General features: G+C 32.4%; 2 protein-coding genes across 2 annotated transcripts; both read left to right on the top strand.

The window, feature by feature from the left end:
* The first annotated feature begins 4,491 nt into the window (after positions 1 to 4,491).
* On the top strand, positions 4,492 to 6,127 carry LOC120269159. Its single transcript, XM_039276480.1, has 3 exons — positions 4,492 to 4,833; positions 4,953 to 5,300; positions 5,417 to 6,127. Exons 1-3 carry the CDS (start codon positions 4,540 to 4,542, stop codon positions 6,041 to 6,043), a joined length of 1,269 nt encoding a protein of 422 aa, XP_039132414.1. The 5' UTR covers positions 4,492 to 4,539; the 3' UTR covers positions 6,044 to 6,127.
* A 1,871-nt stretch (positions 6,128 to 7,998) lies between these two features.
* On the top strand, positions 7,999 to 14,350 carry LOC120269158 (myricetin 3-O-rhamnoside 1,2-glucosyltransferase UGT709G2-like). Its single transcript, XM_039276479.1, has 3 exons — positions 7,999 to 8,594; positions 13,078 to 13,592; positions 13,710 to 14,350. Exons 1-3 carry the CDS (start codon positions 8,060 to 8,062, stop codon positions 14,163 to 14,165), a joined length of 1,506 nt encoding a protein of 501 aa, XP_039132413.1. The 5' UTR covers positions 7,999 to 8,059; the 3' UTR covers positions 14,166 to 14,350.
* Positions 14,351 to 17,368: the final 3,018 nt, after the last annotated feature.

Here is a 17,368-nt window from a genome sequence, read left to right as displayed (position 1 = left end):
TTCTCTTTTGAAATTTAGATGAACAAGAGCTTGTATTATTATATTCGCATATTTGCAATTTAGGCCCTCTTTTTCTTGGAAATTTTAATTGACCATTTTTATAACTATATATGGGTTTATGAATGCAAAGGAAAGGCAGTTAAAATTAAAAATAATTTTTTATTATCATTATTATTATTATTTTAAAAAAAATATACCTCTTGTTTTTTTTTTTTTTGTTCTCAATGATTTTTGAAGCTATTATTAATTTTTTAGTTCATATATTTAAAAAAAATTGATCCACTTATCATATCATATAAATAAGATAACTAGTACTCATAGCATATTATTATTATTTAAATAATAATAATAATAATAATACCTTTTGTTTAAAAAAAAATACCTTTTGTTTTTATGATTCTCAATTATTTTTGAAACTATTATTAATTTTTGAGTTCATATATTTTTTTAAAAAATTAATATAGTGTTATATATAATCTCGGGTTGGTTTTATAATTTTATCCTTTCTTTTTTCTGATTGCCACATATGATTCCATTTGGCATGTCATATAAGCGAGATAACTAGTACTCAGAACAGAAAGAAAGAGGCGGGTGATGCAAACCCCTTCCCTAACCACGCCCTCATTTTTACTACTCTATTTCCAGGTTTTTATTTTTATTTTAAAATAATATCTTTTTTTTTTTTAACAAACGAATACCTATGGTTTCCCAAAAATTTCAAGGAAGTATAAGAGAAAAAAATCATTAAGATAAAATTAAGATATTAATTAGATAAATTCTAGCTGGTGTTTTCACTGGTGACAGTGTTTTGCATGGTGAATAACAAAGTTATTAAGAATTAATCTTATGTATATATATATATATATATATTTTAAAACTAATATTCATATTAAAGATCTTTATCTGGGTTAAGTGATTTTAATATGGATCATTATTAACTAAACCCTCAATTAGGTAATTAAAATAATATTAAGACAACCTTGAATTCAGCTAAATCTTCATAGACATAGGAAAGGAATTTTATTATGTCTTGGCATATGCATTTTATTTTCCATATTTTTAATATTAAACTATTTTAAAAAAAATTGGTCGAATTGGACAATTTCACCCCCTGAATAATATACACCATTAAAATTAATATAAATTAAAATAAAATAAGACCATCTAACACAATTAATTTAAACTTAACCCACTTAAAACTTTATTATATAATAATAACATTGAGAATTGAGCCTATCCATGGATTACACAACTAAATATATTTTTATTCAAAATTCAGACAACAATAAATAAAAAAAAATAAAGGAAAGATTTGATTGAGTGGTCGGTTAATCCGGTGCAGTTGTTGTTAACCAGACCGGCGCCATCGCCGGCGCCTCCCACCACGTTCTCTTATTTATTTATTTATTTATAATAATATAATAATAATATAATAAATTTGTTAATAATAAATTATAAATAATATTAGTGGTTGTTTGATTCCTTGCAGTCACGTCTCCTTAATCTTCTCCATTTGTTAGCTAATCAACAAACTGATCTTTTGATTCAATTTGGCTTTTGTTCCTAGATTTAAGATAAAAATTTATCATTATTATTATTATTGGGTATATGTGCATGCAACACTTCACTCGTTATTTGTTTGTTTTGTTTATTTATTTGTTTATTTATTAGAGGGGAGGAACAATGAATCGTTTAATATTTTTCAAAATTAATAAGTACTTATAATTTTTTTTAGATCCATTAAAAAATCCCTTTTATTCGTGAAAATTAAAATTACTTTTAGTTCAGTGTTTATTTTTCTCGCATATTTACAAATGTTCATTACAAATTCTATTTTTTTTTTAGAAAAATGATTATTATAGTAACTATGTTTAGATAAAAATATTCATCACACCCTCATTTTTTTGTATGATTTTTCAGCTTATTTAGTGTTGGATTGATTCATTCCAAAGTGTTACAATAGTATTATATCCTCAAATTTTCATGTGAAAATTTGCCATTAGTTATCAAACTTAATAAATAAACTTATAATGCATCAATTAACATCAAAACCATGGTGATAAATTTTTCCCGAATTTAATATTTTGTAAATATATTCAAAAAATAAACAATAAATTCAACTATAATAACTAAAATTTTATTTAAATTTTTTTTAAAAACTAACAACCTCTTGATGTATTTGCACTAATGTAGATCATTGATGTCCTTGTTAAGTAGGTAGATTCAAACTTCAACTCACGTAAGGTGATAGCACATATTTTAAAAAAAATAGATAAATCACATTCATTGAAATATAACTAGAGAAAGTAAAACAGGGCTTTAGTGATCCATGGGTGAGGTCCCATATGTATTAAGATATTTATGATATGAATTGTCCATTCAATATTAAAAAAAAAAACTATTTCAAAAGGCTTTTAGGGTTGTCCGGTCAAATTGGTTCATGGTTATTATGATTTGGTAATATTAATGACAAATGAAAATGAAAGATGGAAGGTAGTTTCAAAAAAATGAAGATAGCTTTAAAGTTGTGGTTATATATAGCTTTTCTTGGTTGTCATTCCATTAACAAGTTGTTTTTGTTAATACTAAATAATAATAAAAATTATTTAATGAAGATGACTATTAAAAAAAATCATAGAATAGTAAGCACGGGTTAATACATCAGTGAGCAAAGTAAGAAAAAAATCAAAATTTTTACTGAAGATATTGATTCCAAAAAACAAAGGCCAGTGTGGAATTTTGTTAAAAAAAGATTAACAATTAAAAAACACAGAAACTAATCCATACATTAATAAATAAAAAACATATCAACCAATAAATAATTTCATTATTATTATTATTATTATTATTTTATTTTATTTTTTTTAATTTTTTTAGAGGGGGAGCAGGACAAGCTCACTAGAATGATCAATAGAATAAATTTAATAATAATTTAGTCGATGTTCTAGATGCCAAATAAAAGAATATTTAGTAGGTTTGATGATGTTTTTCTTTTTTTGAAAAGACTAATACGATTACTGTTTAAATGAAGACATGAATGAGTATCAATGAATTTTCAAATGCATGAGTTTCATCTAAGTTTCTTTTGTGTGTGTATATATATATATATTCTAGTCAATAACTTCTTTGGGAAAAAAAAATCTTTGAATTTTAAATATATTAAGTTTAATAACACCAATGAAATTTCTGAGAAGATTTGAATAGAAATTAATTTCAGAATGGTGTTATAATCAAAGATGCATTTATTCAAAGAAATAAATAAATAAATAAATCAAAGATGCATTTCATATTATGACAATTGTGGCATAATAAAGAAGTTTATTGGGTTAAATTAATTTAAATATTAGTATGAAATGACTTAGCTGATGCAGGGACTGAGCTGTTCCTTTTTGACCTTTTTTTCTAAAAAACTTTTAATTTCACACTGAATAAGTTTGGTTTCACACTAATTCATATTTATGGACAATTAACAACAGGTTGCTTTACTTTGATGTTGATATCACACAGAATTTTCTAGGAAATATAAACAGTTGATAACTCATCTGTCTCATATTAATAACAACATTTTTTATCATGTTTTTAAGAAAAACAAAAATAGTTATCATGTTAGCATGCATGCAATACTCACACAAGAAAAAAACACTTTAATAACTTCATTAAAAATATAAGAAAAAACACTAAAATTACAAATAAGAAAAAAAAATATTAAAGAATTAAAAGCATAAAGATCTACATATTTTTTTCAAAATAAAATAAAAAAATAAATAAAGATTTTTCAATTTTTACTGAAAAAATACAATAAAAAAAATTAACTCTATCATTTATTTTCCAAAACTTTTTTTTAATCACAAAAACCACCGTTCATTAAAAGCAACAAAGAACATACAAATAAATACACAAATTTATACCGTAATTATTATATAATTATCACAATAAATTTGTGATTTATCAAATTTTCCTTTAAAAAAATTATTGTTAAAATTTAAATCACAATAACAACATACAAAAACAAACAGTCATAATTTTCAAAAAAATATCTTCCGCCCCACACGCTAGTAATTCCTTTAATCCAACATAAACGGCAATGTATATATATATATATATATATCTTCAAGTGAACAACGTCGGCATCTATTTAAACTTAAAAAAAAGAACCATAATAAATAAATTTTATTAAAAAAAAAAACAATGAAGACTAACAACCAGACAAGCCGGGTCCACAATAGAGAAAAAGTAGTGCATGTATCTACACCAAAAGCTCATTAATCAGCAGTTTGGTCACAAATGTCTTCTAAATCTCCAAAACTTTTAAAAATTCAACCGTTGAAACAATACAAACATAAGAGGACCCACCCAACCCAAAAGAATCAGCAAACAAGCGTGCCATCACGAAACAAAAGACTCACTCCATTGGACCCCACCCACGTCCTAATGGGCCCATGCAAACAAACACAACCAAATAGAAATACCAACCAAACCAAACCAAACCAAACCAAATCAAATCAAGTGGTAGTTTTTTCATACTGTGTGTGTTTCAAGATGAGGAAGCTCTGGCCAAACTTGGACAGAGAGGATGGTCTTGACACGGTGCTTGAAGTTCCAATTCCTGAAGAGATGTTATGCTCTAATGCACACTCTAAGAGTGCATGGTCACGTTGCACCAATTGGATGCGCCCACATGGTGGTGGTGGTGGTGACCGGTTATCGGCCCCGGCTCTCGGCCGCAACGCCGAGCTTCAACTCATGCTCGGCGTCGTCGGTGCTCCTCTCGTCCCACTCCCTGTCCGAACTCATCGACCTTTCATCAAAAATGATATCAAAGATGATCCAATTGTAAGTAGAAGATTGAAGTCAATATTTTGTTATTGGATTCTAGAACATACATGTATATATATATATATAGAGAGAGAGAGTTAATATTTAGATATATTTGGTGAATCTGATGATTGCAGGAGGTTTCCATGGCGAAGTATATTGTGCAGCAGTATGTGGCTGCAGCAGGAGGGGAGATGGTGTTAGAGTCAATTGATAGTATGTATGCTATGGGGAAGGTGAAGATGATGATGGGATCGTCGCCGGAGTTTAAGAAAGGGATGAAGAGTATTGGTGGTGGTGGTGGTGGAGAGATGGGAGGATTTGTTGTATGGCAAAAAAAGCCGGAACTTTGGTGCTTGGAGCTGGTGGTTTCTGGTTGTAAGATGAGTGCCGGAAGTGACGGCAAAGTTGCTTGGAGACAAACTCCTTGGCATCACTCTCATGCCTCCCGAGGACCGCCTAGACCTCTTCGGAGATCTCTTCAGGTTTGTTTATGTTATTCGTTTCTAATATGGTATCGGTTTGTTTATGTTATTCGTTTCTAATATGGTATCAGAGCTATTGGTTTTTTTTTTGTACTTATTACGGAATTTTATAACAGGGTCTTGACCCGAGATCGACGGCAAATTTGTTCTCCAACTCTGTTTGTATTGGAGAGAAGACGGTGAATGGTGATGATTGTTTTGTACTCAGGATCGATGCGGAAGCTGCAGCATTGCGAGCGAGAAGTAGTAGTAATGTCGAGATTATCCGGCACACAGTTTGGGGATACTTCAGCCAAAGAACAGGTTTGTTGGTTCAGTTAGAGGATTCGCATTTGCTTCGAATTAAAGCGGGGAATGAGGAGAGTGTTTACTGGGAGACGACAATGGTGTCAGTGATCGAAGATTACAGACCGATCGACGGCGTTAACATTGCACATTCCGGTAGAACTACTGTGTCATTGTCTCGATTCGGTAATATGAACAATGAACACACTAAGACTAAGGTCGAGGAAATATGGAATATTGAAGAAGTTGATTTTAATATCTGGGGGTTGTCCAGGGATTGTTTCTTGCCTCCTAGTGATCTAAACGAAGATACCGAAGCCGGTGATATGTTAGTGAAGAATCCCCGGCCGACGAGTAAAGTTTCGGCCTCTGCTGCGAAGATCGGCATATCGAAAGTTGCCGCGGTTAACATTGATGATTCAGACTTAACAGAAGGAGAAGAGTATGGACTCTCATGATCCATGTATTGTAAATATTGCAGTAGATTAAATTTTGTATGATGATAGAGTATTATCATTATATAAATCATGCTGTTGTTTATACTAGTAAGTTTCTGCTTGTGAACAATCTGCAGTGATGCATGAAGTTCTTAATTAACAGTAAAAAACTTTTACAATGATGACTTACTGCATTTTTAACTCTGTATTCTGAAAGTGAATTTATTTACATGAACAAACAATTTGGGGATGGTTAGGCTTGATTTCCATTGGGAATTATAACTGAACTGCAAGTTCATTGATTAAAACAGCTAGCTAGTATCACTTATCAGCACTAAACCAAACAAAGTATCTCATAAGAACAGGATTGAATTTTCCTATTATGATATCTTTGTTTGGCCAACAATATTTCAGATTGAGCATTGCTTACTATTTATTTATTTATTTATTTATTAATTTTGCTTAATCAGGATATATACTGGATTTCTTTTTAACTTGATCCAGTTGTGAATTCTACATAAATGCACTCAGAATCAAATATTTTTCTGCTTCAATGTGGATGAGCATGAATAGTCTCCAAAACTAGAAACTTTTGGTCTCCATTTCAGACTAATATTATGCAATTGGATAAGATTGACAGATTTATGCAAGTTTTTCTGAAGAGTATTAATTGTTTTGTTTGAGAAAGAATCGCTAAAACAATTCACATGAGCAAACAGTTGATATGAACAAATTAGTCAACATGAACAGGGATTTACTGAAGACAATTAAGTTCACTACAAAGATGTTTCATGAATTGTTTTAATTTTAGTTTAGTTTTAATATCACAAAGAACTAAAATGTATATTTATGTCATTCGGACATAAAAAGCTCACATCCTTTTGTTATTTAAAGAAACAACAATACATCTTAAATATACTTCAATGCCAATCATAGACTTTTCTTTCTTTTTTTCTATCTTTTATTTTTTACTATCTCATATGACATAAATTATGATTTGACTGTTTATACTAAAATTGATATGAAAACCAAGATAAAAATAGGAATATGTTAATAGAAAATCAGTAAATTTGAGGATGAGAATTTTCAAAATCACAATAAGAAAAAAGGGGAATCAATAATGACTATCTTCTGAAGGATGAAGTCACATCTGATCTAATAAAATAAACATTGGGCATAAAAAAGAGTAATAAATTCATGATTGCTCTCAAAAGAATCCAATGTTCATTTGAACTCATTCACACTAAGCCATGTATGTATATATATATATATATACATAATCTTACAAAGTTAAAAATTACAAATGTATTTTTATAAATTTTAAAAAAATATTGTCATTTAAGTATCTTTAATATAAAAAAAATTATAAAAGTAGATAAATAATATTGGTGCACCTCTGTGCCTGTTTATTTTTTATTTTATCATTTATAAATTTTGTAAAACAAAAATAAACAAATACTATATTCTCTTTGCTGGTGGCCAGCATACAGTGATGACTGTAACAACAAAGCAAAAGCAAAACCTGTCCACTGTACTATGAAGACTAACAAAACAACTATATAATAAAAAGTCATTAGTATTAAGTTTTTGAAATATACGATGAACCACATATGCATTAAAAAATGTGATAGACTTATTAATTCTACTAATATATATATATATATATATTTTATTCATATTTTATTATTTTATTAGATATATAATTTAAGTCATCTATATATAAATAAATTATAATTATTGAATTATCATCCAATAACTATTATTTATAGACGCTACAAATTTATTATTTATGATTCCTCCACACATTGCGTAACTATTTAATACTAATGAATTTAGTCATTTGATAATGATTTAATGGGTATTATATATGTCTCTAAATTTCAAACCTCATGACGTGGTTAGACGATGGGCTATCATTTTATTTATATATATATATATATATATATATATATATAACCCAGTTTGACCACAAAACACTCAATCCTCAGAGAAACGCTGAAGCTGAAACAGAGAGGGCAAAAACTCACACTTTATCAAATGGAGAAGAACACTTCTTCTTCTTCTTCTTCTTCTTCTTCTTCAGCTGCTGCTCACGTGCTCATCATCTGCTTTCCAGGCCAAGGTCACGTGACTCCCATGCTATCACTCGCCAAGCTACTTTCCTTCTCCGGCGTCTTTACCACCTTCGTCAACACCGAATCAATCCACCGCCGTCTCTCAAGCTCCTCCGACCTCACCGACCGCCGGAGACTACGCTTTCGTACGGTCCCCGATCCTCTCACCGGAGGAGTCGACGAGGAGCTGGGTTTTTCAAGTAAGTTCATTAACTTGCAAGAGTCGATGAGGAGCTGTTCAACAGAGCCATATAAGAAGCTATTATTGACTGAGGAGCTCACCGGCGAGTGGCCACCGGTGACATGCGTGATCGCCGACGGCATACTTTTCTACGCCATCGAGGTCGCCGGTGAGGTCGGAATTCCGACGTTGGTTTTCCGGACAAGTAGTCTTAGTAGTTCCTGGGCTTATGCCTCTCTCCGCACCTTCATGGACCAGGGAATCATTCCCTTTCCAGGTAATTAATTAATTAATTAATTAATTAATTATTTAGTTTAAATATTTATCTAATTTATACTCAATTTTCTATTGTGCATCTTAAAAATTATATAAAAAAATGTGGATTTATTTTTCACATGATTTTTATTTTATTTTAATTTTTTTTTAGAGTAGATAAGAAGTCAGTAGTTTGCTATCTTTATAGATAAATAATGGTAGAATACCCCTGTCACACTCACCCCTTCCACCGAGGTAAATGTGGCACCCATCAGTTAAAAATCCCTTTTAACTGGAAACTGACGCCTCTCAAAAACCAAATCAAACTTACAAATCACATTTTACAACTTCACACCAACTACGGGGTTCAAATACATAAATACTAGTGAATACTGATAACTCAAATTTTGCGAGTACTAACCGCTACTGAGATCACAACAACAATAAATAGAAAGAAAGATATGGGACACACTGCAATCTTGGACTCAACCCCGACTAGCACTATAGTCGAGCAGGCAATCTAGGGTCCTTCTCCTGCAGTACTGACAGACATTCGATCGATTCGGTAGTGGCTTTAATAATTTTAAATACTTAAATACAGATGTATATGAAGTATATAAATACCAACTCGCTCAAATAATTTTTCCAACTTTTTCCAAAAATACCGGAATTCTAGCAAAATACAATTCTTAAAGAACTCTTGAAACATAAATTCAACATAAATCAACATCGATTTGATTTTTCTCGAGAAAACACAAATTTTGTGAGAGTGCGAGTCTCATCACGATTCAAAAATATAACATAAATCTCAAATTCAAAAATAAAAGCAATACCCAACACTCACCCGACGATAACATGGTCTAGAAAACTCTCTAAACCTTCGTGGTGGCCAGCTGAGGTTCGAGCCGTCGAGAACTCATGTCCTAGCGTTGACCCATCGGTTCGGCGGTCGGTGACCCCGACTACCCGATGAATATCCGATCGGGGCTCTGCACTCCCACCGAGCGGCCCTCGTAGTAATCAACACCCGGGGTCCACCACGCCACCTCTAAAGGGTCGGCCCGTGGGGACCCACTACTCGCATGAGTCGGGCCTTAGCCCGTCACCATAAAAAGCCATCAAGTAAATACGACGAATAATACCATCTCGTATAAATCATAACACGGGGATCCTTTTTCCGGGGACAAGTATTCACATCACGGAAATAAACATTATTTTTCCACAAAGCCCGATGCCAAAAAGTATATGATGCGTAATGCCGAGTAAAGCCCGGATCCGCGATACTGCATTCCTATACCGGGGAATGAAAACCAATTCTACTAACAATGCCGATAAAACATCTTTAATATGCTCACATGGTTTTCGTAAATCACTCCAAATCAAAGCATATATACCCATCAAAAATAAATACAAGAATTGAATAATTAAATCACATATACATGTATTTTTCACTATTCACAAATACGTATAATTATACAAAACTCGATGTATCAATACGGTTATCATGGCACATCGTAGGAAAAATAAATATAAGTATATTTCGACCTTATACGCAATTAAACATGATAAAATGAAATACTTAAACATTTATTTCAAAAATACTAGCCATTAAACAATTATTTCAAAAATAATAATAATAATTTATTTATTTAAAAATAATAGCCACTACCAACTCACTCGGTGTCCTTGGGTTCCTTCCCTAGGCCGGGAACTCTCTCCTAAGCCTCGAACAACACCTACTGAGAATAATATAACAAAAATAAATACTACATTTAAACTCAAAATAAAATACAAAAAAATAATAATAGACTATCTATTAGCACTTCACTCCAATCGGTTAAAATCCGACCTTGCATAATCCAGCGGCTTTTCAATTGTATTTAAACAAAACTTAGTTTAGAAATTTAAACATCTGCTGAATCAATCTGAACCAATCTTAATTGCAGCTGAACCAAACTTAATTTTTACTTGAACCAGCCTTGAACCAACTCAATTCTTACACAAAATCCATTGAACCAACTTGGTTCAGTCCAAAAATCCTTAACCCAAATCAATTGAACCAAACCCAAACCATCTCAACTCGATTTGATCAAACCCAACTCAACAAAAACCAATTCAACTCAACCAATTTCAATTTGGTTAAACCCAACCAGTTCAATCTAACCATCATCATTAACACCTTAATCATCATCATCATCAATTTAATTAACTAAACCAAACCCTAATCTCGGGTTTACTACGTTGATGCTTTACGATAGAATCCAGTGAACATCTCCACCCGATCCAAAGCAATTTCATCACCAATCTGAGGGTTTTTAACACAAAAATAATTTTCACAACAACACTCTCATCAACTCCATCATAATTTCCTCAAAAACAAATTCATTATTTCCTCCAAAATCACCCAAAAATACATACATCTAAACATACACAAACATTAAACAAAAAAACAACACCAAAGAAGACCCTTACCAAGCAGTAGAAAGCACTCCGTGAACTCCCTCCGGCGATCTCGAAATCTTTCTCCTAAAAACCTCTAATTTCTCCCATTTCTTCATTTTTAACTCTCGGGTTACTGTAGCAAAATGGTGGAGAAGAAGATGAACAACACAAGCTCTAGATTTTTCTCTCAATTAACTCTTCAGCCGAAATTCACTTTTAGTCCCTCAAAACTTAACTTCTTACAAAACAGTCCCTGAAAAACCGCCCAATAGTCCTTGAGTTATGAAATAGTATTCTCAAAAGGTCCTTTCAAATTATCCAATGGTCCCTGGATTATAACACAATATTTCAAAAAGATCCCTCCATCTTACCTTTCAGTCCTTGGTTTTCAGAAACATTTTATATCAATCCTTTTCATTTATTCTTTAACCCAAAATCTTTTAAAAACTTTTACATTTAAGTCCTTGTTCTTTTCACTTGGGTTTCTCACCAAAATTACTCTGTACAAAAATCTTACTGCAACTGTAGTAATACCCTGAATATATTTTCCAACAGTTATCCACAGGTTCAGGGTATTACAACCCCAATCAGTCCCTCTACTTAAGTCACTCTGCCATTTTGATCCTCCTACTATAATTTAATACTTTTTTGTCCCTCTACTTTTTTGATTGGGTCAATTAAATATATCTAGGTAATGGGGGTTAGTTTTGCCGTTTAACTTGGCTGATGTGGCATTGTTTTGAATAAAATATCATTAAACAAATAAAAAAAAATTTAAAAAAAACATTAAAAAGATGGATTAGTTTATCGGATCCGAATCTCTTTCTATCCCCTAACCCTACTCTTAATCCATCTTTAATTAACTTAACTCCCCCTCCATCTCTAATGAACATCTTCTCCTCACCCTCACTCGACACCGACACGATCCTGAAAACAAACAAACCCATCACTATCACTGTTGATAGTGTTGATCATCCGACGGCATCACTCGATCGTACAACCATCATCACTAAGTGCGACGAAGACGCCGAGAAGCTCCTTGGCGGAGATCCAGCCATCAACGTCGGCGTCAAAAATGGCGAACACATCGTGGGGATCACCAGGATCGGAGGGTTTCGGCGTGATCGATTCGAGCAGGCTGCAGCCATCATCGGCCAACATCACAGTGAGGATTAGCGAGAGGTCTTCGTCGGAGATGGGGGAGTAGCCGAGGTGGCGGATCATCGTCTCGAGATCACGTGCAATGATCTTGTTGGCCTCGACAAGGTAGGAGGATGGGGAGGGTGGGATCACGGTTTTGGGAGATCGGGTGATGATGGAGGAGACAGAATCGTCAGAGGAAGAGGAATTGGGTTTTTTCTTGGATTTTTCGGAGAGTTTGAAATCCTTGGAAGTGAAGAAAGTGGGGAATTGATCTTCATGGTTGTTGAATGGTTTGCTTTTGATTTTTGGAATTGGGCAGTGAAAGGAGTTGTTAGAAAAAGCGTGGAAGTGACCTTCCGGGGAAGAGTAGATGATGTTCACCGGGAGATGGAGAAGGAGTTAGGTTAATTAAGGATGGATTATGGGTAAACTTGGGGGATGGGGAGAGAAGATGGGGGATTAGTTTATCGGATCCGGGTTCATAAGGATTCGATAAACTAATCCATCTTTTTAATATTTTTTTAATGTTTTTTTAATTTGTTTAATAATATTTTATTCAAAACAATGCCACATCAACGAAGTTAAACGGCAAAACTAACCCCGTTATTTAGATATACTTGATTGACCTAATTAAATAAGTAGAGGGATGAAAAAGTATTAAATCATAGTAAAATGACCAAAAGGGCAGAGTGACTTAAGTAGGGGGACTGTTTGGGGTATTCTACCATAAATAATTAATATATACTCGTACATGTCACACGTTGGATTAAATTGACCGTTAGCTGAATGACAAAGTCATTTATATTATCAATGATTTTCCAACCGACCCTCCAAATTTTAAAAATTAAGTAAAACAACAACAAATTTAAAGTATATATATATATATATATATATATAATCTTTTGAGAAACTTTATACAGAGAAGTGTGATATGGATGAGATAGTAAAAGGAGTGGAGGGAATGGAAGGGATATTGAGAAGGAGAGACCTACCAGGCTTCATGAAAATGGTCAAGTCCACTGAAGACAATTACATCAAGATCATTAATGGTATTAACTCCCTACTGATTAATGGCAAGGCTCTTATCTTCAACTCCTTTGATGCTCTTGATCCCACACTACTTCCTATTATGAGCTCTTACTACCCTCCTATTTTTACTATTGGTCCTCTTCATCTACTCACCAAATTCTTTAACATATCCAATGAAAAAGAACAAGAACAAGAAAAAGAACCGGGTAAAAATTCTTGTTCAAGTAGCTTGAGGCAAGAGGACCATGCATGTATGACATGGCTTGATAATCAACCTGATAAATCTGTTGTCTATGTTACCTTTGGCACCGTCGCGGTGATGTCACTGGAGCAGTTTACCGAGTTTTGGCACGGTTTGGTTAACAGCGGCCACCGGTTTCTTTGGGCAATGCGTGAAGATATGGTGGTAAGACATACTAACAAAATTAGAAACATATATACATATATATATATATATTTTTAGAGATCGACTAACCAAACATATACATTTCTAAAGTAGTATAATGTGTTTTGGTTTTGATAGAAGGGAAAAGAAGAAATGGAAGTGACTGAAGAGTTGGAAGAGGGGACTAAGGAGAGAGGTTGCATGGTAGAGTGGGTACCTCAAGAGGAGGTGTTAGCACACCGAGCTGTTGGCTGTTTCTTGACTCACAGTGGATGGAACTCAACATTGGAGGGAATGGTTGCCGGCGTGCCGATGATTTGTTTTCCGTATTTTTCTGATCAGATGGTCAATAGTAGGTTTGTTAGTGAGGTTTGGAGAATTGGGTTGGACATGAAGGATACTTGTGATAGGAATACTGTGGAGAGAATGGTGAGGGAGGCTATGGAAGGAGAGAGCGCTCTTGAATTGAGAAACTCTGCTGCAAGAATGGCAGATTTGGCGAGAAAGAGTGTGGAGAAAAATGGGACTTCTTGTGCTAATTTTGAGAGGTTGGTTTCTTACATCAAGTCTACTGCACTGACTGGTAGTTCATGAAATATTTGAGGCATTAATTGCTTGTTTGTGTTCAGTTGATTGAATCATGTACTCAAATAATCAATTTCAAACTCTCAAAATTTTACAATGATGACTTCTGCATTTCATAACTTTGTATTCTGCCTGTGTATTTATTTACAAGCACAAACAATTGATAAGGCTTGAATTCCATTGAGAATTATGACAACAAATTGTTGGCATGTGTTACTGTTGCAAGATCATTGTTTAAAATAGATATCAGCACTGTGAACTAAACAGTCTCTCATCACTCATCAGAACATGATTTTTCTTATTATGAAATCTTTCTTTGGCCAACAGAAATTAATTAATTGATTTATTTTTAATTTTCTTAATCAAGATAGATACTGGATTTGTCATTTAACTTGATCTAACTGTGAACACACTCAAACATAGATGTTTTCCTGCTTCAATGTGGATGAGCATGAATATTCACCAAAACTAGAACCTTTTGGTATCCATTTCAGGCTAAGATTATCATCAATTGAATAATTTGTGCACATTGGTTTGTTTTCTCTGAGAAAGAGTTGCCACACTTGTCCCGGCCAAAGGGTAAAAATTGACAAATTTGTTACATAAAACATTTTTTTATAAAAAAAAGAAATAGATAAATCAGGCTTTATTCAAAATGGGAAAAGAAAATTGAGAGCTTTGTACTGTTGCTTCTGTTATTTGTTTTTTTTAATAGAAACTGTAGCATCATTAGCAGGAGATGAGAAAAAAAACCTACTAAATGCTACAGGATCATTACAAAAATCTACCATGGGAGGAGGAAAACACCAAAAATGGAGGGGGAAAAAAAAAAGAAAACAATGTTTTCACTGACCAATTAGAAAAGGTTAAAATGATCACTGGTATTAGGGACAATAACAATATTATGAGCATCGTTAAGATGCCCATAAAGAGATCTAGTGGATGGTTCACCCATGTTCACATTAGTATCAGGAGTAGAAAACTCTATAAAATTTAGATTTTTTTTAATTGTTAAAACTGATTTTTCTAGTTTAGTTTTGGTGGTCTCCGAGTTACAAAAAATGATTACAAAAATGAGGACATAGACAGTCATGACTCATGACTGCTTTCAAAGAGTGCAATGTTCATTAAATTTTTGCCACCGTCTTGTTGCCATTTAAAAATGACATAAGAATTTTTTTCTAACTTGAAAAATTAACATTGTGTCGCCACAAGTGGTGCCAATAACCCGACCCAAAAAATCAGTGTAATAAGTAAAAAATGGTTAGTCCGAATCTTATATATACATGGACACTATTTCGAGTAACCGATGTGGAATTAATTTTGAGTTTGTTACAAGACACTTTTGATTGAAACCTGACATTTTTGTTAGGCGCAAACACACATCTAATCAATCTATTTTGAGTAGATAATTAAATTAAACAACATGTAAGAACCCCACTGTTATTTGTGCATAAACCAAAAAAAAAAAACCAATGCGAAAGTAGCTAACCTCTCCACAATCAGAATCTTAGGGTGTGTTTGTTTGGCAGGATATAAAACTACATGTAATTGTAATTACAAAAAACTTCAAAATCTGGTGTTTGTTTGGTTGGATTTGAGAATTTGAAAATAGTTAGAAATGCAGTGTAGATGGATTTGGTTGGTTTTCAAACTACGTCCAAATCGGCCGTAGTTTAATATCCCGTATTCGGGATTTCCATAGAAAGTCTCGCACGTGGTGTCACGTGTGACTTTCTAATAAATTTATATATAAATAAAATAAAAATAAAATTATGATATTATTTTATCTTAATAATAAATGGTTACTATTATATTTTTATCAATATAAAAAATTATAAATAGTGTAATATATTTTTTATAATTATAAAAAATAACAATAATTTGTAATGAAAACATAAATTTATATTAAATTAAGCAATTATATGCATAATTATTTTGGTTACTATTAATAACAATTAATTATGTATTTATAATTAATTAAATTTAATAATGACCAAGGTGGAGTATCCTTAGCAAGGGTGTTTATATCCTATAAATATATCCAACCAAACACATATTTTCAAAATCCAGATTTACAAATCCTCCCAAACAAACACAAAATTTTGAAATCCAGCATTTTCAATTACAGTTAACCAAACACCAAATTTGACTCTCCTGTGTTTTCAACTCCAGAATTTACAACTACACTGTGATTGAAAATCTACTGTATTTTCAACTACATCTAACCAAACGCTACCTTAATTGTCATTTAAAAATTTTTATAACATAAACTAAAAGTCATTGGTATTAACATATTATTATTATTATTATTATTATTTTAGCAAAATAGATAAATCACTTGATTATACACCACTTTTATTATAATGTCTTAATTATGGATTAAAAAAAAAAAAAAGTTAAACTCTCCATCTCTCACGGAGAAGTCAAGTCTTTTTATTTAAATATTTTATTTTATTTTACTATTTATTTATTTATTTTAATAGATATACATAAAGTATGAACTAGAATCTTAATCATTTCAGGTAGTGTTTGGTTACCTGGATATCTCGGGATGGAAATAAGATATCCAGTGCTACAGTCCATCCGCGTGTTTGGTTTCACAGATGGAACTGGATGAGAATGGCCCCCATCCTTGAAAATTGGATGGGCGGCGTCCCTCAAATTTGGTGGGACACCGCTCATCCAACAAAAGCCATCCCTCTCTTTCTCCTCCTCCCATCCACCTCATCCCGATCTTCACATCTTCGCATTCGCATCCCACCGAGAGATCGTCAGCCTCATTCACGAGAGATCTTCGCATCCGCATCTCACCAGAGATCGTCAGCCTCATCCACAACAGATCTTTCCATCTTTGCAGCAGAAACATGTATTTAAGTTGTTCTTATTGTCCTTAATCCTTCTCTTTCTAAGCCAATCCATGGATGATTACTCCATATTGTTTTTGTCTTGATTTTCTATTTTTTTTCTTTGATGTTCTTTGTTGGTTTTGAGAATATTTTCAAGCATTTGGTATGAAAAACAACTTTTTTGTGTTGCTTTGTTGTTGTTGTGCGTTGGATTCAAGATGACTGAAAAAGTTAAGATTTTAAAGTAATTAAATTAAACTCGATAAATCATGTTAAATAATAAATAAATACATATGTTATTCATTAATAATCAACATTTTAGGTCAAGTTAATAAAAATATATCTATTATTTATCAGTTATGT

The sequence above is a fragment of the Dioscorea cayenensis genome, chromosome 9, assembly GCF_009730915.1.
Source record: "Dioscorea cayenensis subsp. rotundata cultivar TDr96_F1 chromosome 9, TDr96_F1_v2_PseudoChromosome.rev07_lg8_w22 25.fasta, whole genome shotgun sequence".
NCBI lineage: Eukaryota > Viridiplantae > Streptophyta > Magnoliopsida > Dioscoreales > Dioscoreaceae > Dioscorea > Dioscorea cayenensis.
The sequence above is the reverse complement of the archived record's forward strand: the minus strand, read 5'-3'. Positions and strand labels throughout refer to the sequence as shown.